A 23,615-nucleotide genomic window follows, 5' to 3' on the forward strand; every position below is an offset into this window, starting at 1 on the left:
GTACATTGGTTGTACATACATATGCACACATGTATTTATGTAACAGGGCAATCAGAGCACCAGGGATAGATAACACATACATATATCGGCAAAAAGTGTAGCACATTTTTATTGGGAGCAATTGTGTGTATATATATCTAAACTTGTATACATACATACGTACATACATACATAAGTATAGATGTTACTTGAATTTATAATGTATGTAAAAGCCCAAACACCCAATGATACATAAATGTGTATGGCTGAGTAGTCATCACTCCACAGAAATACATTTCAAGGCTGTAATTGTTTGTGCTCCCACTGTATCGCTCTTTCTCTCTCTGTTGTCTCTCTTTCTTCTCCCTATCTCTCTGTGTCTCTGTGTCTCTGTGTCTCACACAGTCTGTTGGCGTTGGCTGGATGTTGCTTTGTTTGCCTGTCAGGGGCTTTTGTTGTCTGAAATTGAAGTTGAAGCTTTGTGTTGCATTATCAGAGAGCCTGGCCGCCGGAGGTGGAACCTTTATGCAACAGGAGAACCAGCAAGAAATCAAGCGATACTGAGAGAAGCAACAGAATCAGAAACAGAAACAGAAACAGAGACAGACTGAGTTAGGAGTGGGGGCAGCAAGAGTGCGATGGGGAGGATGCCCTATTATACGCACCGATGACAAAACCAAATGGTTTGCCAAATGTCAAAAAGAAATAATGAAAATGAGTCATGGAAATGGAAATGGAAATTACAAAATATACAACGTACACCCACAGAAATGTTCTAGAAATATATTCAATGCTTTGGCTTTCGGGAGACATGAGATTCTCTATTAATTTACCATGGATTTTCGTTGCTTACTGGAAATATTTGTGCATTTATTGCACATAATCAATATTCTATCATTATAATTTATGCAAACGCAGCCCGAGCCGCACTGGCAAATGCAAATAAACATCATTAATACATACATACATATGTACATATGCACTTGTGGAGCGGCTAATCCGCTATTCTGCTTCTCCCATGCAAGCCACGCAAGCTCTCTCCCGAGTCTCAAAGGGTCAACAGTTGTTTGTGTAATTTACGTTGCAATTCTACCTGCGCTGATCTGCCCCTGCGCTTTCTTCCTCTGCTTCTCCCACGCATGTTCGCTCTTGCCGCGAAGGGTCTGAAGTTGTTTGTGTAATTTACGTTGCAATTCTACCTGCGCTGATCTGCCCCTGCGCTTTCTTCCTCTGCTTCTCCCACGCATGTTCGCTCTTGCCGCGAAGGGTCTGAAGTTGTTTGTGTAATTTACGTTGCAATTCTACCTGCGCTGATCTGCCCCTGCGCTTTCTGGGTCTGCCATAAAAATAAGCACAGGCAGCACAGACGGCTATTCCTCTGCTTCTCCCGCGCAAGCTGTGCAAGTTCGTTCATGTCTCGAAGGGTCCGAAATGTTGTTTTCTACCTGCTCGTAGACACAATGCATAGGCACGCGTCTATGGCTCCACATACGAATTGGGTGGGTGATTTACACGCTTGAACAAATCAACTAAAGAACTTTACAATTTATGTATAAGAATTCCTGCGCTGTGAGCTAATACGATGTTTGGGATCCATCCAACAGCGCTGAAACGAAAACATTTTCATACTTGCTCGTCTATGTTTGCGTCTCCCGATTGAGTTGTGAGCATTTCCTCACGTGAGTTGCTTTTAATGCACAGATAAATTCCAAACTTTTTCCCAACTTGTCTGTCACCTGCGAGCTGGAAAAAGTTTCCTTCTTTTGTTGGCAAGAACATACTTTTGGCAGTACAGCAGACGACTTGACTGCCGTACAAAACTTGGCCCATAAGCATAAGTGTAATTAAATTTACGCCTGCCCCGTGGCCCTGCCTGCTCTTATCCCTGGGCTCCACTTGCCCCTGCCCCCGTCCCACAGTTGTCACTCCGACACTGAAGAGCGCTCCAAAGCTTTGGATGGGCTTTGATTTTCGCACGACGATAAAATCAAAGCAAAAAACACACAAAATCTTGTTGGAAGAGAGTGATAGAGGGGGAGGGAGAGGGAGAGGGAGAGGCAGAGAGAGTCGTGTGGGTAAAGAGAGTCTGTCAATATCGATGTGGGTCTGGCAGTTGTCGGCTCTCCGGGGACTCCACGCTAATTCAGTCGAGCGCTTCGAACACAATTAATTGCTGACATTTCGGCCAGTGTACACCTCAGCGCCATGTGTGACATTGATTTGGTCTCATATTTATTTTACTACGAGTAGCTCTCTGTTCAAATATGCACATAAATTACGAACGGAATCGGCACAGCAGACTCCGTGCTGTGGGGCTGTGGGCTCCTTCCAGCTGCTTGACTGCCCAACGATTCAATTAAATGGCCACAGAACCTAATCAGGCGCAAAACAACAACAAAATGTCTCGATTAACCGCCAGTTGGTAGTCCATTTTCGGGCGGTCTAAGGACATCACCTCGACCACAAAGATGCTTGGCCGCTGTTTAGCGTACACCTGGAGAGGGATCAGCACTTGGGATTCCCGCTTCGCATCTTCACATTTTCGTGTCGCTTCCTTGTTTTGCCTCCCACAAACTGCGGCGGCTTTGAACTTCAACTTGCTCCCGCCTGACATTGACAGGCGGCAGGGCAGGGCAGGGCAGGGCAGGGCAGGGCAAAGCAGAGCAGAGCAGCTCACCAGGCAGTGGGGGGAGTGAGGCTGAGGTGTGTACTTGGGCGTAAAAGTTTCGGGAACACAACCATAAAACCATTCACTTTGTAATTGCTCTGCGGACATGTCAAAACCATTTGCCAATTTACCATTTGCCAGGGCCAGGGCCAGGGCCAGGGAATGCTCGAGAAATAGAGAAAAAGGTGAACGTAAGTGTAATTGTATTGGAGTTGTAATTCCAATTGTGATTAATTTGCCAGCAAAGTATGTACAGTGCCGCACAAAATGGTAAGCTTCACTGAAAGGTTCCCGCTTAGTGGCTCATTTAACACTCAGTTGAGAGGCCAACAAGTTGCCATCGAAATTTCCATATTTTATTCCATTAGTTGTGAGGAAAAGTCAAAGAGAAAGTCTTAGAAATCCTGTTCGTGGATATGCTTGCGGCCCTTCCACTCCTGATAGGGCACCAGAGTGGCCTTGCTGGGCACCACCACAATCACGGGCAGCATATTCTTGCACTTGTCCAGCATCGACTTGAGGCGTTTGTGTGTGGGAAAGTCGAGTATGAGGATGCCAAGGTTGTGCATTCGGTACAGTTGCTCGAAGAACGTCTCTAACTCCTCCAGGGGCATGTCTGGGAAGAGAAGAGCGGAATGTGGGGTAGGGGAAAGGGAAAGGGAAAGGGACTTTGACTCTACCCACCATCATCCGTCATTAGGTAATTGCAGTTATTGTCCCGATGAAAGCCAATGCCGGCGAGCAGAAATCCCAGCGTTACCTCCTGTCGGAGGGAAGGAGCAGAGTGAAAATGATTGCGCAAAATGATTGTTCCTACGGTATCTGCCATGATGCCAATGGTAAGCACACTCGGATCATCAATCGGACGTGCCGGTGGTTTGCCCAAATCGAATGCACTGCCATCGTCCGAGAGCATATCCGGGGAGTCCATGCCCTCCAGATGGCCCTTGCCATGCGATCGTCCCTTAGGCGGCATCTCTCACTCTCTCTCTCTCTCTCTGTCTCTCTTCTGACAATATTCCAAAAACTCTCCCAGCTAACGTCTACAATTTTGATTGAGTAATCAAGGCCAAGGAGTTGAATCTGAATAGGAATTCGAAAACGAATCAGATTCTGATGAGTTTTTAAGCAGCTGCCGGGGGGCTGGGAACTGTTTTATTTTTACAACTTTTTAATGAGTTTTCAATAAGAGTTTCCCCGTGCAGACACCTCCCCCCTGGCTTAGGCCATAAGCTGGCAGCTCTCTCCCTTCTGTGCTCCTGCCCACACACATTGTTCGTCTCCATTCGGGCGACAAAATTAGTTTTTTATTTCGCATTTCATTTTAATTATTCTCAGCCGTTGGCCTCGGGCGCGGCTTTGAGTACCAAAATGAAAATTCAATTATGACATGAGTTTACATATTTTGTGTGTGTGGTGTGTTTTTGGGCAACTTATTAACTTTGACTTTAAGAGATTTTGAGACTGCCTCTTTGGCTTTGTCCTCGCGCTAAAAATATGACAAGCAAAAGTCTTAGTCTTGGCTTCACTTCACTTAAATTCACCATAAATGATGCTCAATAAGGTTGAAGCTATAAATAATGGAAAATGAATTGACTCAAATTTAGAACTGAATGCCAGGACACTCTCAAGTGGCGGACAGATGGATGATAGTCTTATGGCAAATGCCGCAGTTTTTGCTTTGCAAACAGTCGTGGCCACATGGGCCATGCATTCCATGGGGCTGCCAGTACAGAAATTAAAGCAAATTTAAACGGAATTGATTTGTACACGTAGCTGCCATATCTGCTGCTTCATTTGTGACATTTTTGCAAATATTATTTCATGACCAAAATGATTTCTTTTGTTTCTGCAGCAATTCTTTTGTCTCAGAGCCAAGGCGCACCTCCGATGCCCACATGATGGCCGAAAGAACAATTAACTGGGCCATGGATGGCGATCTGGGCATGATTAAGCTCAAGTAAGTAGATGCCAGTAAACATTGTAACAGATTATCAAATATTAGAGTACTCTTAGACGCATACTAAATATAAAATAAATAAATTGCAGTAGTGGAACTATTTTTGTATGATTTTGCATGCTTATCAGTTAGTTGTTTAGTGATTTTGCAAAAATTATGCAACACTGGAAATGGAATATGTATGCAGATATTCTACGATTCCCCATACAAAATTCCATTCATTAAATACTATTTTGATTTGGTGTTTCAATCATTGTCAGCAATAACCCATAGCCATAGCCCACAGCCTTTCCACTAGGAGTCTAATTTGTGTTCTGGCAGCACATTATTTCGATTTGTGTCAGGATGGTCAGGATATACTCCGTGCAGCCCCTTGCAGGCTCATCACCCACTGCCAAGTGCAATGATTGCAGCTGAAAATCGAACCAAATATCACTCACTCGCAGCAGCGGCCAAACAGTGGGAAAAATATTAATTATAAACTTGTTGGCTGCGGCCAGGACTCCGATTCGCTTCGCTTCGTTGCGTTGCCAAAGTATTTTGCGCGTGCAGTTCGCATTCAAAGGGAAAAGTTTGCTTGTGTGTTGCAGCAGCCTTTGCATTCGTCATATGCTGCCGCGCTGCCGTGGGGAGCTCATCCTTTCAGCGGCGGTGGAAGTGCACAACATCGTGTAAGCCGCCCAAAAAATCATTAATAACTTTTGTGCACCTGCAGCAGCAGCAAGTCTGTCTGTCTGTCTTTCTCTGCACGGCACACGACGCGTATACTTGATATGTCTGCTTGACTGTGTCAGATGTTTGCTCTGGTTTCACTCAGCTCCCACTCCGCCTGCTGCTGCTGCTCCTTCTCCTCCTTATTTGCCGTTTCCGCATCCATTTCGGTTTCGGTTTCGATTTCGAAGCTGTCCTGTGATGTGTGTGCTCTACGTTTTAATTATTGATTCCCGCCATTGAAGTGATTAATATTTGGGGGGCCAAAGTGCTGTTAGTGGTGGCGGGTATCCAGGGGCTACCCACAAGCGCTTGCCATTGATTGCTTTCCATTTTACTTTTTTGCTTTGTTTTCTTTTTTGTTGCTGTGGTTGTTGTTGTTGTTGTTATTGTTGCTGTGTGCGCCATAATTGCATTTCCTTGTTACGCACATTGTGTGTCCCCTGTGCACAGTTTGGTGGCAACATTCGCACTGATTAAAAGAACATTTAACAACAGCAACAGCAACAGCAAAAACAAAAGGAAAAGGAAAGTAGGCAGGGATGTGTGGGAGTGCGACATAACGACTAGAAGATGCCCTGTGGTTGTGGCAGAAGAAGGGCCATCATTGTGGCATGGCTCTGGCCTAGGACAGACTGGACAATCCAACTTGGGCATCCTGTAGATTTCGATTAGGATTAGGACGTTTTGCACACAGTTTGTGGGATGAATCGCTTAATTACTGTGCCCAGGTGCTGGCCATGGATGTGTATCCATCATGTGGCGGGGCAGGCGGTGCTCCAAAAAGTATGCAACAATTTGCTAAACTCAAATGACAGTAGGCAGGCCAGCCCTGAGGCAGGAGTGGGTACATGTAATGCAGATACACGCGTGTGATTGTGTGTGTGTGTGTGTGGGTTGTGTGCGTGTGGCATTCAATTTGGGGCAGAGCCAAAGGCATCAATCTTCCTCCATCATTGTCAGTGGCCGATGACGATGGCGAAACAAGAGCAGCTTCCCTTTTCGAATTTCTCATTTCCGCAGCAGCCGCAGCCGCAGCCGCAGTCGCAGTCCCACCCATGCCCTTGGGCCAGGCAATACAAAGTAAATGAAATATCATCGCCTGGCTGTCACTTCATAATTTTTTTGAAAGCAAACTGAAGCCTCTTCTGGCACACACACCCACACACTTCCAACTCTACACTTATAATATTTGTAATCATTTTAATGTTTTTGTTGCTGTTCCTTCCTGTTTCGGTGGCCACCAGGCCACCAGGCCACCAGGTAATAAATTAATTATTTATCCATCGCCATCAACATCAATATCCCGAATTTCCTTGCCAGCACAGAAACAAAAAGTGACGAGAAAGATGGAAATTTGGGGGATAATCATTTATCAAAATTTACAGCAGGAGCCCCTGAATATTTCAAACATTATTTGACCAACGTTCACAGATGGAGATGGAAACGAAAGTGTACATGGGAGGGGAGGTGGAGTGGGGGGGGGGGGATACACTCATAATTCTAATGCAATAATTCACTCATCTCTATGCTGGGGATGCATAAACAAATTGAAAAACTTTCAGACGGGTCCAACTTTCTGGCTGGCCTGCCATTTCTTTTCACCTGCTCTTGCCCAAGTGCCCAAGGCGACCACAGACACAGATGAGATGCCTCTACTACACACACACACACACACACACACACACATGCGAGAGACATGACATGTCGCCGTCAGATTGAAAGTCTGTTTGGCCAACAGAAACCACAAAAAAAAAAACAGAATAAAAAACGAGAAAACAAAAACAAGAAACAACAAGAAAAAAAAACAAATCAGGGAATGGCAGATGAGATGCCAGCGTTGGCAGAGAGATAGAACCAAACTGAATATTCAGAAAATACAAGACGAGGTCTAATCCCAGGCAGTTGAAGATTTCATTGGGGTTTCCGTTTGTTTTGTTGTGTTTTCCGTGCGGTCTGTGCCGGATGAATTTCGCCTGCGAACCATATGCTGCTGCTCACAGTGTTGGTAAACCCCGTGCTTAACTGTAAGTTGAGCGATAAAAATGTTGGGCAAACTTTGCCGAGGGTTAACCTCAACTGAGTAGAAACTAACGTTGAATTTTTCGGGATATCTTTTACCTGGCAAAGGGAGAAGCCAACGGAGAACAAACAACGCAAAATTCACTCACTCAACATCGCTCCCTCTCTCTCTCTCTCCACTTTACTCTTCAAGCCACCACACACCACTTCAATTTCCACTTTAGTATTGGTAAACATTTGCGGATGGAACTTTTTGGAACCCTCTCTTCGCCCTGCACCACAAAAACCCTCTAAAATTATTCCAAACTTTGAGAATCACTTTCGCTTTGTTTGGCTGAAGTTTGTGCGAGTGAAAGTGAGTTCGGGCAATGCGTACAGTGTGCTGGCGCATGGCAGTGTTGCACAACGTTGGAGTGCCAAGTGAATTTCACTTACGTGTTGGTCAACGACGATAAGTAGCAGTGCGCACGGCATTTGCATTACATTTTGCTGATTCTTCTTCTCTTGCTAATTTACACCGCAAAGCATTTCCAAACGAAATGTGGTCTTAAGCCACTGCACCCTCCCCTTCAGTCCGCTCCACCAGGTGGCTCCTGGCGGGACACCTCTACCCACGCTCTACTGGCGAAAAGTTCGTCTTAGTTAACTACTAACGTGAAACTACTTAAGCTAAGCCCTGCCACAAAATTCTAATCCTAATGGAGTCTGTCCACGCTCCGCAGCCCCGACAGTGTCTCGCAATGAACTGCACCCAAAATATACACACATTTAAATGTATATACAAATAAATATGTAATTAAGTCTGAAATTAAAATGCAACTCACAGTGCTGGGCGGCTAATTGAATTGTTTGCCAACAAAATTTCACATGGGGAATGGGTCCATGAATTTTTAAAGCTGCCACACACTCGGCGGGTGTCCATGCCGGACCGTAGCTATGGGTTTCGGTTTAGGGCAGAGCTCTCTGCCTCTCCACATCCACCTCTACCTCTGCTCACCTGACACGCAGCATTTTTGGTATACAATTTGAAATTTTTGTTTACGCTCGAGCTTAGGGCACACGCTGTACAAACACAGGGCTGAGCGAGAGCCTGCAGGGTGCTTTCAGCGACCCTCCCCACACACCCCCTAAATATTTCTATCAAATTTCAATTTGTTTCACAATTTTTGCAGCATTTGTTTGGGGGATGATGATGATGGTGATGGTGATGGTGATGGTGCCACGGGAATGATGATGATGATGATGATGATGATGGGGAGACATAATTAAGCCGCGTCTCAAACAACTTCTGGCGAAAGCCCACAAAAGCCCCGGCCAAGGGGCTGTCGTAATTAGAAATCTGCAAAGGCAGGACGAAGAGAAGGGAACAAAAATGGAAAAATTATTCAAGTAAAAGCAAATACGGCAGGCTGGCGGGCAGGCAGGCGGCAGTATTGGTTTTTGGGTTTGAGTTGTTGAGCTTTCAGATTTTGCGTCGTTTTTAATTGCCGTGCGCCAAAAAGTATGCAAAAGAATATTTTTATACATAATTAATTGCCTCAACCGGATGATGGTTACGCACAGGGACAGGCAGAGGCAGAGGCAGAGGCAGGGGGACAGGCGGATGGACTGCGGCCTCAATGTGGCTTAAATGGCATTTAAATGTGTGCCTTAGCTAGCCGCACCCCGCCCCACGACTCGCCTTTAGCCCATCTCTGGAGGTCTACTAATTACGAAACGGAATAGGATCGGGAAGTGGGTGTGCCTGTGGCTGTGGCAGTGCCAGTTACAGTGGGTGTGGATGTGGTATGATAAGCGGAAAGTTATGCGGCAAACACTTAAGCCGCTTCAAGTACGGATTTCGTTTACATTTATGCCTTTTCCCATTCTGTTGAAATTCAAATGACGGAATAAAATATCTTAAGCAACTAATTGATTAAGGCAAATCGTACCGTGATGGGAATCTTGAGAAAGGAATAGCTCTTGTGCTGCTGATTGCTTCACCCTTTTCAATACATCAGCAATCCTATATGTACCTAGCCATGCATGTATTTAGGTGCTTAATTTTGCGTTACACTTTTCGTTGCCTACTTATTGGGGCGGGGAGTGAATTGCTTGAGTGGCGGCGCTCTGCTCGCCGAAGCATTAATTTATTTATGAGCATTACGAGGCAGCTACTTCATTATTGATTGCTGCCCCCTTCCCACCATGCATATACATATTTTTGAATTGTGCGGCATATATTTTTGAGTTCCAAGCAAGAGAGAGAGAGAGAGAGAGAGAGAGAGTGAGTCCTTGACAATGACATGTTCGTGGCTGCGTTTTCCTGCCTACCCGCTAACCGCATTTCTTTTGTGGCACACCGCCCTGACAGCCTCTAACTTTATTACATCGTCCTTGTCTGTGCGTCGAGTGGCTTGCCATCTGTTCATCCCATCACCACCAGCCGCTCCTCCCCCCAGCATTTCCCTAGCTCTCCGGCGCTGTGGCTCGTTCTGTTGCCGTTTCTGTTGGAGCAACAGGCAAAATGTGTGTGCGGCATTGCGGCAAAATGTTCAATTTATGTGTAGTAACAAAATGTAATACCGCACAAAAAAGGCAGCAAGTGGGGCAGCGGGGGATTCGGGGATTCGTTGGGGAAATGTAGAGTGGGCGGAAGAGCAAACATCGTTGGCAACTTGACGCCTGTAGGGCTGGGCAGGGAGCTGGGACTGGCATTGGGACTGGCACTGGGACTGGGACTGCTGCCGGGAAACGGACATAGTTTCATGGGGGAAATTTCCCCAACAGAAATTAACATTAAAGAGGCAGCGAATGTGGAAATAAAATTTGATATCATCAAGCAAACGAGAGAGAGAGAGAGAGAGGGGGGAGAGAGAGGGCAAATGCGAGAAGCAGCAAAGTCTCATGTGGAAAATCTGAAATGAAATTTAGTTTGGATTTTGTTAGCGAGAAATTCCAAACAGAGAGAGAGAGAGAGAGAGAAGGAGAGAGCGAAAAGCATAGCAAAAGAAACAGCGAAAGAAGCAAAAGCAGAATCGAATGGCAAAGCGAAAGCGAAAGCGAAAGCGAAAAAGCAGTGCAAATGGCCGAGTTAATAAGCTGGAAAATGTGCCCCAACAGACCAACATTAACATTAATGGCGTTAAGTTGAAATAAAGGTCACCCCAAAGCATGGGGTGAAAATGTTTTCCAGCCCCAGTTCCCAAACGAAACGACAATCGAGTGTGTGGCCAGGGAAGCCTTTAATTTGCGACTAATTGATAAACGCATTTGTGTGGCACAAGAAACGGACAAACGGACAAACGGAGAGACGAGCGGACAGACAGACGGACAGGCATTTGTGGCCCATCAATTGTAAACATTTGGCGAATTAATTAAACAGACATTCGCACAGCAATATAAATCATATAAACATAAAAACAAAAGGTGGCATTCGAATTGCTTTCTGCCTAAAATACTCGCACATAAAACCCACTGTTGGGCCACTGTTAATTGCTCCAACGGAACAGGACACCGCTGTGTTGGGGCACGTGAGTGTTTGAGTGCGAACATAAAATTTGATGAGTCCGCTGACTGCCAACTGCCAACTGCCAACTGCTGACTGCTGGAGACGCACGTTATTAAAAACTGAACCAGAAATACAGCAAAGCAAAGAGGCAGAAGCAGAAGGAGAAACANNNCAGAAGCATAAACAATACGCGCCAGAGACGAACACAAGGACATCGTCACGGACGCGGACTAAAAATACAAAATAAAAACTGTTGCCAACAACCATTAAACGGGGCAACGAATGGCCAATGCTCTGCGCAGTCAAATCATTCCGAGACTCTTTACTCGCTCCAAGTCGAATCTCGTTACGAGAAATAATTGTTAAAGCATTTTAATTAATGTCTTGACTGAGGCAAAATGCACCTCAAAACCCCGACAAATTGTAGCTGAATATTTTGAATGTCCTTTTTAATGTTTCCAAAACGTTTGGCCCGAAATTGCACAATATTTTATGCCGCTGTATGGTGCACTCTCAGACGAGTTCTTTCGGCACATTTCAGGGCATAGTTCCCAATACTTTGGGACTTTCGCTTTGAGCCCATTGGGGACATAACCGTCTCGGGCAGATCCTTTGGCCAGGGAGAGTGTGTGAGAGAAGCCGCAGCTACTGGCGGCAGCGGCAATAATATTTAATATTTCCACAGCTTGTCAGCAAAACGGGATTTTCATATCGTTTAAGAATTTCCTTCCGTTTCGACTGATTTTTTCATTTGGCCGCTTCCTGTTTGTTTGTTGTTTTCTTTGCCACCCTCTCTCTCTCTCTCTCTCTCTCCCTCTCTCTTTCTCTCTCCCTATCTGCGCTTCCATTTCCCGTTGTGCTCTTCATAATTGTTGTTGTTTACTCGGCATTTTCCTGCCATGGCGACGACGCTGCTGCTGCTTAAAAGGGACCCTTTAAGCAGGGCAGGAAACTGCCTTTAATTGGCCAGCGTCCTGGTCGCAGCTTGGTTGTGGCATCTAAAATGCCTCTGAGCGTGCCACATCGAAGCGCTTTTGCCAGGATGCCAGTGCCTCGAAAGGCATGTCCAGTCGATAAATGCTTTTGAAAAGGAGAATGCCAGTTTCCAGTTGGCAACGAGAGTAGGAAATACCGTAGGGGCATGCCCCTAAAGAGAGCTTAACCTGATGCTGCTGCTACATTTGGGATGGCAAATGCCAGCAGAGGAAGAGCATATCGAATGGGGCAGTGCTCCAGCGGTTTTCCCTCTTTTCTGCTGCACTTTTTCAAGGATTTAGTGGTCCTAATTGACTGGTTCCGGCAGCACTCCGCACTCCCACACCTCCCACACCTCCCACACCTGACTCGTTAATGTTGTTCGATATGAAAGCAATCCATTTAGTAATCAATTTTCTACGCCACTGCCCCCAGCTGCATGGAATTACTTAATTGAATATTGGTTTTATTCCCTAACTAAATTGAAGCTGCAACTCTAGCATATCGATCCCTGATTTCCACTCAACTTCGTGGTGAAAAATAAGCACAAACGTTTTCAACCACTTTTCGTTTCCTCGCTTTAAATGGATTGCTCAGCGGGGGGGGGGGGGGGGGGGGGGGGGGGGGGGGCTCCCATAGTTCCCCGTTCAATGGCACTGGCGGGGGGTAATCCCTGCCCCGCACTAATGGCACAGCCACCCACCGCGAACACGTTTAAGATGACAGAGAGAGAGAGAGAGACGATTTGAATGGCGATTCTCGGTGAAGTGGCAGCCAAGTGCGTGCCCCACTGGCCATTTCACAGAGTCCCTGAAGAGCGGCGGCGGCAGAGAGACAAAAAAGAAGAGAGAACAGAGAAGAAGATTTGCCAGTTGACAGCTGTCAAACAATGGAGAACCCATGCGGATCGCATATGAATGCATTTTAATGGCGCTGTTGCCGAGATGGTGCTGCTGCTAGTCTGGTGGACAACTTTTAGTCTCCGCTCCACCTCCTTTGGTTGCTGTGCAGATGCAGATAAGCCCACCGCTTGATGGGTAGAGAGGTAGGGAGATGGAATGGAATGGAATGGAAAACAGAGAACTGCTCGTAAAAGAAAATGTTGCCCTTAGCGTGGACGGACATTAAAAAAGCGCTGTTGCTGCTGAATGCTGGGCATGGTGCTTCCTGCTTTACGAGCGCTCAAATTGCATTCATTGTGCACGCAGAGGAAGCACAGGCACACACCGACAGTGAAGCGCAAAATCAGCGAAAGTGCGAAACGTAACAAAGTAGCGCCGCTCCAACATGATCCCTCTAAATTTTGCATATCCCCCTTTTTGCCGAGCGTCGCAATAATCCATGTTAATGTATCCACCACACAGAGAACGGGCAAACTTGGCACAAAAACTATTACGCGACTGCCACAAGACAGAGGACGAGGCAGCGCCAGTAGGTACATACATATGTAAATGAGTAGCAGCAGGCACCGTGGGAAATGTGTCATTATATATTCATCAGCTACAAAAGAAGTTGATTGAAGATGTACATGGTACATATGTGTACATACTTATACGCATAACTGTATAAAAACTTTCTGCTTAGTTGCGAGTGAATCAGATCAATCAAACCCGAATGAATAAATCTGAGGATACATAACAAAAACTAAAACTTAATTAAATTTTAAACGTGGCACATGGGTGGAGAGGTGTGAATGAGTAAATTGTAGCCACTGTGCACAGTTGGCACTTGCTTACGCGCGTCAGCGGCCGTTCTTTCGTCTCTCTATCCCGCCTTCTTCGTGCATGCACCTCTCTCGCTCTCGCTCTCGCTGGCTTAAAAGCGCAGCAAAGCAACAGCCGCGCCCTTCTCCGGCGCTCTCTTTCAATCGCGCTCTCTCTCTCTCTCTCTCGCTCACTTCTGCTACCTGCAGGTGGCCGGCCTGATGCTGATCGTCGCTCGTTTACCGTTCCAACTAAATTGTACCCAGGGTGACCCACGAGCCAATTCTTCAAACAATTTAATAAACCTGTAAATCGTTGAATCGCAAAATTTGTTCAACTACCGAAGCCACTTAATACTAATATGCCATGCTAGGAATTCCGAGAATTGCTTGCAAAATAATCATTTTCCTTGGCAGCTTTCAATTATATTTTGGAATGTTTCCATGTAATTGCACTCAAAATAAAATAACTAAATACTTGAGCCAAGCCTCAGAAATTCATCAACAAATATCTACTTGACTACTGCGATTCCTTTGTGAGAAATGTCCATGGTAAATTCCATGTTCATGTGCAACGCCAGGCTAAGTTATTTTCTTTGATTTTCTTTGCCCCATAACGGCCATTCAGGAATAATTTTGATCCCATAATGTGTTCGTTCTCCTTGTAAGTCAAAGCTTTGGCTTCTCTGCCACATAAATATTTATCGTAAAATTCTATGGATTGCCAGTTCTTGGTTCTCTTGGACTCATAATTATCCCAGCTTCAGCTACAGACTCCCCGAATGCCATTAGCAGCCAAACTGTGGCCAGTGGCAGTGATGATGGCTGGTGGCTGGTGTTTTGCTGGTGTTTCGGCTGCGGTTGCCACGTAGCAACGAAAGTATTTTATTTTCCCCAGCACACCGCTGATGGGCCGCAGATTTATTTGCCTCTAACAAGCAGTCACCTCCGCTCCATCGCGATGGCAGCTGATGGATGGACATGCGCCAGGCCAACCACAGTATAGATATCGGTGTCCCAAATGAGCTTCGGGCTCCAGTCCCAGTCCCTGCCGCATTACAATTAGCCATAGATTTTAATTATCATAATGATAATTTCCTTATGGTGAGTGCTGTCGCAGTTGGTTTAGTTTTTGCGCCTCTTTAATATTTGATCGCTCCGTCAGGCGTCTCTGGCTCTGCCCCTGGGCTCGGGTGTCCTTTGATGTTGTCCTACCCGCTAATTGGATTGCATCTTTATTAATTAGCCAGTGCGGTGTCGGTGTCGGTGTCGGTGTCAGGGCATAGCTAGATGGATGTCTTCGGGTCTTCGGAATGGATCAGCTCGGAGCATGCTGAAAGCTCAGTTCCATGCAAATCGAGTTGAGCTGGGAATATAATTATAATATGTTGCCAAAGACAAACAAAACAAAACAAAAGCCAACAAAGCCACACCCGCACCCGCACCCGCAGCCGCATAAAAGAAACCAAATTGAAACTGAGCCACGCACAGAAAATTGATAAATATGCAAATTTAATAGACTCGCAAATCAATTTGCATAAATCTTCGCAGCTAAAAATAAATAAATAAAATTGCAATGCAAAAAGAAAAAGGGGAAAGGCAAAGAAAGAAGAGTCAGAACCCAGAACCCAGAACCCAAGCACCCAAGCATCCAAGGACCCAAGTCGACTGCCAAAGTCACTTTAAACCTTAAGCTCCCAACGACCGAGGGGATTAATTAGCTGAAAGTCAATTACAATGGCAGCAAGTGGATAAACGGGGCCATGAATCGCATTAGTAATAAATATAACGAGATGAGGCAAGGGAACAGTCCAGTGTGCAGCAAATGCAGAGAAAATGCTCAGTCCTAGGAGCAATATTTCGTAACTGAATTGCTCCAATCAGTTCGACTCTGATAAGTCCCGATATGCATATACCCCGTTTACTCTGCCACGAAGCGGAATTTCAATGTGGAAGGCAAAGCAAAACAAAACAAAAGCAAAGCAGCAAGAGCAGCAGCAAAAAGTACGCGAATAAAACGGAATAAAATAAAATAAACAGTTGCAAGGGGTGTGGGGAGGGGGGGCGGGGAGGGAGAACGACAAACAGCAGAAACAGCTTGAACATCGCGCGGGGTAACTGTAACTGCCAATTGAGTGTGAACAGTTCTGCATATAAATTGGTGTTGGATGAGGGGAGGGTCTCCCCACAATACATGGATGGAGATCAAGATTTGTTTCGTTTCCATTTCCGTGACCATTTGCCAGAATTTTCTCTCTCTCTCTCTCTCTCTCTCTCTCTCTCTGCGGTGCGTGTTTATCTGCCTGTTTTGTACATTATTTGTACACACGATTGCCTTGCGCATATTACAGACGAATTCATAATAAATATGAAGGAAATGAAATCCTTTCTTCTGCTCATATCTCGAGCAGCCTCAATCCCAATTCCCTAACGAGGGGAGGAGCAGCAGGAGCAGGGAGCAGCTCTCCAAATGTTGCCTCAAGACCATCTGCAGTTTGTAACTGTAAGTGTAACCGACTTAGACCCATTCAAGGAAAAGCAGCAGCAGGCAAATCTTGAAAATTTCACCAGAATCAATGGAGCATCCATTTGCAGACATGATTGAATGCAATTTAATTGCAGCGCTACACTGAAAACCACTGTCCGCACGGTCAAAACACGTTTCCGCATTCCAACGCTGCCCAACACTGCAAGGTTTTATGCAGCACTGGCGTAAGGGAAGTTCATCAGAGGAAAACCGAGGTAGGCAAGCCACAAATTCATTAGCCCCGTCCTGCCTGAGAGGTTCATCAATCGATGAAATTCCAGCACAAGCCCGCGTTGCCCAACACTGCGAGCAATTCAGGGAATTGGGAGAGCGTTAAGCAACGAGGTCATCGAGACCCAGTCGATTGTGTCCACGTGCCACAGAGAAGGAGGAGGAGGAGGAGCAAGAGACGAACCACAAAATGCTCAACGCACTTCAGTGCCCATTTACGCCTCGCCGGACAGTCAAAGCCCAGGGAATTCCCGAGGCAAGAGGGCAGAGCAGCCAGCAAATATGGCTTTAATCTCATTCATATTCGTATTTGCATGTATCGGTGTATCGGTGTGTGCCTCGAGGCACTCAGTTACACGACATGTTGACAGGATGCCATTGAGTTGCGCTGCTTGTTGCAGATGAAGCGAAGAGACACCGCCACCAGCCCAGCACGGGGGTGAGCACCATGGTCCAAATATTGTGGTGCTCATGCTGGTCCACTGGAACATATGGAACAGGTCGCAGCACGTCCTCCAGCCACTGTGGCTGCACTTTAGACAGAGTCTAACCTTCATCTTTGATCAACTGTTTCTCCTTCTGATCCTGATCCTGATCCTGTTCCAAATGCTGCGACTGGTGAATGGTGCCGGATAACAAATGAATGGACTGCAGTTTCTTCCCAGTTTTGGCAGCCAAATGGCAGAGTAGCGTACACCTATGTACACATGCATAGCTACATATATGTATGTTTTTATTTGTGTACATTTATCCGGGTGTGGCACAATTCTCGCCGGACTTGCAGCCAACTAATTCTGCAGCGCCAAGGCCCAGCCGGGCCGTTCAATTACGAAAGTTTTGCCCAGCAAAGTTAATAACATTTATCGCTGCCCATAAAACATATCCTGTGCGCCATGTCCGCTTTGCTCTAGCGAAAAGTTGTTGCAACAAGTTGAACCTTTTACTTTTTTCTTGCTCCCCTGTCCTTGCCGGTCCCAGCCCAACATTGACTTGTTTCCCATACCAATTGTGTGTGTGTGTGTCTGCTGCTGCTGTGCTCCCTGCTTGGGGCCCTACTTTGCTTAATAGTTGAGCAATTCTTGTAAGCACTTCAGCATCAGGCGACCACCCAGGAGGAGCCACACGCTGGGCGAGTGCTGGGTGCCACCACTGCAGATGCATTTGCACATCCGATTTGGCCATTAGATAATTGACTAACCGCCTAGATCTCTCTCTCTCTCTCTCTCTCTCTGTCGGTTTGAGATCTGAGCTCTTCTTGAACGAATTTGATCAGCCCCCATGGACAGATGTATCCACATGCCAAGGTTCCAGCTTGGGTCGGGCGTGTGGCTGAGTTGTTTACATTGCTCATACGCCACAGAGCACCGGAAGGTAACCCACAACAACGGGAGGGAAAAACATCAACAGCAGCAGCATCAAAATCAAAATCAAAATCATCCATGGCCCGCGGCTAGCCGGCATGGGAAACCTTAACTCAGGCAGCAGAAAATCCAGGGGGAAACATGAAAAGTTTACCCAGAAAAAGTCTCAGTTCCAGGAACATTTCCCATGCCCCAAACCCACCCTCCCCGTGGCAGTTCAAGTAAAGGTCCCACCCCGGGGAAGGGACAAGCAGCTCCAGCTCCAACTTGTTGTGATTTTTACCTTCTTCAAATGCAAAATCTAATGAAATTTTCACATTTTCCACTTCGTTGTTGCTGCCTGTCGGCGTGTGTGTGTGTGTGTGTGTGTGTGTGTGTGCTTGGCTTTGCCGATTCTCACGTATTGTGTGGAGTTTCGTGCCGTCGATCAATACGAGATTTGATGGTTGGAAAATTGATGGGGGATGCCAAAATGCCCCATGCCCCATGCCCCTCCACTTGCGCTGTGCTCTGTGGCTGAAAACGATTGCAATGACAGATGCGGACTATTAAAGGTGAGGCACACACACACACACATACACACACACACACACCCTCATCCGAGACAAATTGTGGATGTGTGCAGTGAGCCATTTTATGTTAACAACTTTGTTGGCCCAAAGCGTTTCTCATCAGCTGAAGCAGCGGCAGGAGCACCAGGAATCCGGAATACGGCTTCGGTGTGTGCCGTTCCGCTCCCTTTTGTCATCATTATGTTCATCATTAACAACTCGTCAGCGTGATGATGATGTTGATTACATTGAAGTGAGTGCCATATGTTATCCACACACACACACACACACAAGAAGGAGGCAGCCAGAGCCCGAGAGACAGCCACATTTTGGTGGCAACAAATGGCAGAAATCAGCAAGCAGCAAACTGGCGGCTGGAAGCGGGAAGAGCACGCGGCACGGCAAACAACATCAAACGATGAAGGCAAAAAACAAATCAGTTTTTTATTCAGCGTCGTTGGCCGCCCCATAAAAAAAAGGGCCAAAAGCACTCACCAAAGGAGCGAAAGTTTATGAACCATAAAACAGAATGGAACGTTGCATAGGCATGCGATTTGCCTTTCTCCTTTCTCCTTTCCTTTTTTGCTTACCTGACGAATCGGGGCACCCCCTGGCCACCTTTGCATATCATTCACTGCTCTTTAAAATCCCGTTCCCGGGCCATTTTTCAAGCGCGTTTCTTGAAGATTTACAAGCGTCATAAAAAATATTGCAACCCCACAAGGGGCCGACATGCGTTGGCTTTCTGCTGCCAGGAGATTCCTGCTCCACATTTGACTCGGAACATCAATGCCCCCAGATTTTGTACAAATTTGTAAAACTTTAAACATCGCATTCATCAGGAAAGATCTAACCAATTGAGTAGCGAGTTTAATGCGGCTTTTGCTTAGCTTTATTTGCCATTTGAATTGCAGAAAAATGTGCAGACAAATTGTTTAATTTTGAGCCTGAGGCTCGGGCGTTTCCAACCACCCAATCTGCTATAATAAAGGGAAACATCAACAGAAATCCTCGAATGCAAAGTCGCCAAATAATTCCTCTTAAGCGATAATTGCGATTTCGGGACAGGGTCAGAGAGGACTCCCAAGAACATGCCATCAATTTTTATTTATGTTATGCGCCACTCCCCGGCCCACAATTCCTCTCCTTCGCTTCAACTTTCTCCACTTGCTCTCCCCCTCTGCCTTTTCCGTTTCCTTTCCCTTTCTGACTTTCACTTTCTGTGCAGCTCCACCGCAGTCTCGCTTTTGTTTGCTGAGCAAATTTTGTTGTACATAAAATGTAAACAAAAGCCGCACCGAGCGCTGCCTCTGCCTCTGCCTCTGCCTCTATCTTGTTGTGCTCTCTGCGGCTTCTGCACATTTGTTTTTTGGGCATGCTCAATGTTCACGCAGCGAACATCCTGGGCCATGTTTTAGGCCACTCCGCAAGAGCGGGCAGCCCCGGCAACCTGTCCCAACTACCAGTCCCCCTTTTGGCTCGAAGACTTTCTCTCAGTGTAGTAAGCAACAGCTTGTTGCTGCTCGTCCTCCTGCTGCTGCATCATTTGCTTAATCTTTTCGGGCGATAGTGGACTTGCCATTTATCAAAGGCTCCCACGCACCGCCACACCGGAAAAAGAGAGCGGGAGAGATACGCAGGCAGGCAGCCCTTGTGGGTCATGGAAACTGTGCGTAACTATAATTAATTTCATTTTAGACTTGTTGGCAAATAAACGAGCAAACGATGCGGTTCGTTCCGGGTTGTTAGGGGGATGTCTCACCCCTTTGGAACGTTCGCCCAACCCGGAACCCCGAACCCAGAAGCTCTTTGCTGTTGGCTTTGCACTTTGCCAGCACTTGACTGGACCCCTGGACCAAGTGTGTACTCAAACCATGTCCTTGTGCCGCACTTGGCAACTGTTGCTCATGCTGCAGGAAGCTCCCGCCACTCCCAGTGGAGACTTCAAGGAGCCTTTGAAGGACCCACCCACCCGACCCGACCGAAACCCTTATCAAAAATTCAACAAAATGATTTTCATATCCCCAGAAACTATTGATTCAACTTGAATGCTGAATCACTTGCCCAAAAATGTATCCAGGCTTAGTCGCCTGGAACTCATTAACTTTCAGTTGTTGTGGCAAATACTTCATTGAATTTTGTTGAGCTCGCAAATTGATTTGAAGGCAAGGAGTTGGCAGCGCTGCTCAACACTGGAATCGATTAGATATCGGGGCTGGGAGCAATCCAAGCAGCCAGGGCAACAAATTTCTCAATTGTCACTGCAAACGTCTGACAACGAGTCTTGAATAATTGAAATAAAACCGAAAAATGAGGCTCTTGCTGGTGATGGTAAGTGACAGGATCCAATGGCTGTGCAGACACCTCTTGGGACCGTGGCCCTAAATACTCTCCCCCCCCAGCTGGCTTGCATTTTCGCGCACTTTCTACTGTTGCTAACTGGCGGTGCCTACAACTGCGTCGAGTGCCAGTGCCTGGCTAATGCCACACTGGCGGATCGGTGCTACGTAGAAGAGAACGATGTCTACACCGAAGTGGAGCAGCCCCTGTGCAAGTACATCAATTCGACTGCGTTGCAGCGAAAAATAATCATCAGGCTGTCAAACGCCTGGCTCAATTATCTCACGCGACTGCGGGCATTGATCGCGGCCAATGTCAAGAGGATAATCAAGCAGCAGAGAAGCAGCACGAAGGCGCTCGACGAATTGCGTGGACCACAGACTATGAAGAGCCAACAGCGTCCACGTCGGTCTCTGCCACACATTCCAGATGCGCGTTCGATTGTCATGGGGGGGAGCGGCAACGTGAGGCAAAACAAATCGCAGGCTCCACACTACGCTAATTATCCCACTTTTCCCTTTTAAGTTGTTGGATTTTGTGTTGCATTTTGAATTGTTTTATCTCTAATTTGCCACAAAATGACTTCAAAGAGTTGCAAGTGGAATGAAAGGAAATCCAATCCACCAAAATGTGCTCTCAATGAGACACCTTTGAGGCTCGATCTGAAGCTGCTCCTCGGTTTAGGGCTGGGGGGATAAGTCATTAAATATGCATGGCCCATCATCAGGCATCAGGTCTGGTCTGTACTCTGCGCTGTTTTGCTTCGCTGTCCATTTGAATTATGCATGCCTAGACGAGACGAAAAAGTTGTGGGTACTATGGATGGTTGCCGATACGGGGCAGGGACAGGGCAAAGGAGACTTCTTCATTGTCAACATCGTGGCAAGGCGAGGAAATTAGATTAGATTTCCTTCGCTCGCCAACAATGCCAGCCACTGGCACACACCCCCCCCCCCCTCTCTCTCTCCGCTCCTTCTTTCTGTGTCTGTGCGTGTGTGCTTTGAGCCAGCTGGGCAAAACGGCTTAAGTGTTTTGCCAGCACCTTTTCGCTCGCATTTGTACGCTGAAAAGTATGCTACAACTTTGCATCAAACGCCGAACGCCGGCGCGCCGGAACCTCAACGACTTCAGCTACGGAAATGATGCTCATTGTATGTGTGTGTGTGTTCGATCTCCTGTGTGTGGAAAAATGGAACTTTAATTATTTATTTATTCAAATGCTTTGGTCTGGCTTCTAAGCCGCCAGCCAACAACCTTTCGGTGCGTTCGAGCCACTTCAGAATGAAAGAAGGCAAAGGAAAAGCCGAAAGGAAAAGCAAAGGGGCAACGCGACACAAAAGCAGAAATGCTTGGCCAACTTTCGCACACACACACACACACACACACACACACACACACACATACACAGAGAGAAATTGAAAGTGGCACGCGCAAATTACTTAATCCGACTTTCCAAGTACTTTCCTGTGACACAGACACACGAGAGAGAGAGAGAGAGAGAGAGAGAGAGAGAGTGAGAGAGTGAGGGAGGGTGGCAGCAGCAGCAGCAGCAGCCACGAAGGACCTGCGTCTGGGTTCGGTTGGGGTGGGTAAATGCCGGCACGTACTTTCTGGTCCTTTGATCTAATTTACCAAGCATTTTCAGGTATTCCAACTTTGAATGCCAAAACGAAACCCAAGATGACAACAACAACAACAAAAGCAAAAGAAAACGTAAACGAAAATGAAAATGAAAATGTTAAATGAAAATAGCCCCAAGAGGCGTCCAGTCAGCGCTGAGCCGCCCGGTGTGCCCATCCGCCTGCCTGTCTGTCTGTTCGCCTGTCTTCCTGCTTCGTCTCCAGTGAGCCTTGGCAGTTAATCAATGAATAGCCGCACCCACAATAGCAGCTGGCCCAGCAACCGCCCCCTGGCATGCCCAGCCGAACGGTTGTGGCACGGCAATTACATCAAAAGGAAACTGTTGGTAATATTTCAGCGGGGGCTGGAGACAGGCGCCCTAAAAATTAACTAAATAGCAGGCCAGGCCAGGACAACACAGCAGCAGCAGCTCCAGCTCCAGCTCGCCATTCACAACATGAAAAGTCACTTAAGAGTACAAGGACGACAATTGGAGACATCAGGAGAGCCCCAAGCGAGGGGCCGCAAGGCGTGACTAGAGCACCAAGAGGAGTCTGTCTGTCCGGCAGGTGCAAACTGCCCAAAAATTGCTCTGGCTTCATCTGTTTCTGTTTCTGTTTCTGTTGCTGTTGCTGCTACGCATATTTTTTATTATAACAAATTGCATTTTATTGCCAAGAGCAGAGCCAGAACCACAAAACGTTGAGCGTTTAACTAAATTGTTTCATTTTGCGGTGGAACAACAAGGCAAGAAACAATTTCTCTAGCAATCGAGCTGCCACCTCTCGCGGCTGGGCATTATCTTCTAATGCAGATGAATGGAGCTGATGGAATTCATGTCATCAAAGATTTGATTATGTCGTTTAAATGCAAGTCAGCAAGTTGGCAGCTCCCCTCGAGTGGAAGCTTCAGTGTCAGAGCTAAATTCTATTAGTTGCTGCAGTTGATAAATGAAATCAAGAAATGGCTGTGCAAATATCTATCCAATAAGCGCAAACTTTACACAAGAGTTGGCAGCTCTTCCGAGACGCTCTCTGGCCCGCTCCCATTGTGGAGCAACAAATTTCAATGCAAACAATTGCATTGAGCTGTGCCATGGAAGTGCCAGTGTTGGGCAACACATTGTGCGGGATGGTAAGTGCTGAGAGGGGGCCAGGCTTGGCTTCCCCTGTTTCTGTTTCTGATTCTGTTTCAGTCCATGTCCATGTGCAGCTGCTACAGCTTAGCCACAGAAGCTGGACGGAAAAGCCAGCAGCAACAAAAAAGCACAGAAGATAGGACTAGAAAAGTGGGAAAATTGAGTTGAAAATTGTTCATGGCACACACTTCACAGGCAACGCAAATTGACAGCTGTCAATCAACTGCTCGGCGCTCGCCCACTCGAGCTCAACCGAAGAGTCTGGTGCCAGGTGCCCGACAATGATAATGATGATGATGATGATGCTGCTGCTGCTCGGGCTGCACTTGAAATTGATTAA

General features: G+C 46.7%; 1 protein-coding gene across 1 annotated transcript; it reads right to left on the reverse strand.

The window, feature by feature from the left end:
* Positions 1–2,981: 2,981 nt before the first annotated feature.
* Positions 2,982–3,690, reverse strand: LOC117591029. The gene is made up of 3 exons (XM_034284124.1): positions 3,465–3,690; positions 3,332–3,410; positions 2,982–3,263 (listed from the first exon to the last, which is right to left on the reverse strand). Exons 1-3 carry the CDS (start codon positions 3,621–3,623, stop codon positions 3,043–3,045), a joined length of 459 nt encoding a protein of 152 aa, XP_034140015.1. The 5' UTR covers positions 3,624–3,690; the 3' UTR covers positions 2,982–3,042.
* Positions 3,691–23,615: the final 19,925 nt, after the last annotated feature.

Source organism: Drosophila guanche, unplaced genomic scaffold (genome assembly GCF_900245975.1).
Source record: "Drosophila guanche unplaced genomic scaffold, DGUA_6, whole genome shotgun sequence".
NCBI classification, from domain to species: domain Eukaryota; kingdom Metazoa; phylum Arthropoda; class Insecta; order Diptera; family Drosophilidae; genus Drosophila; species Drosophila guanche.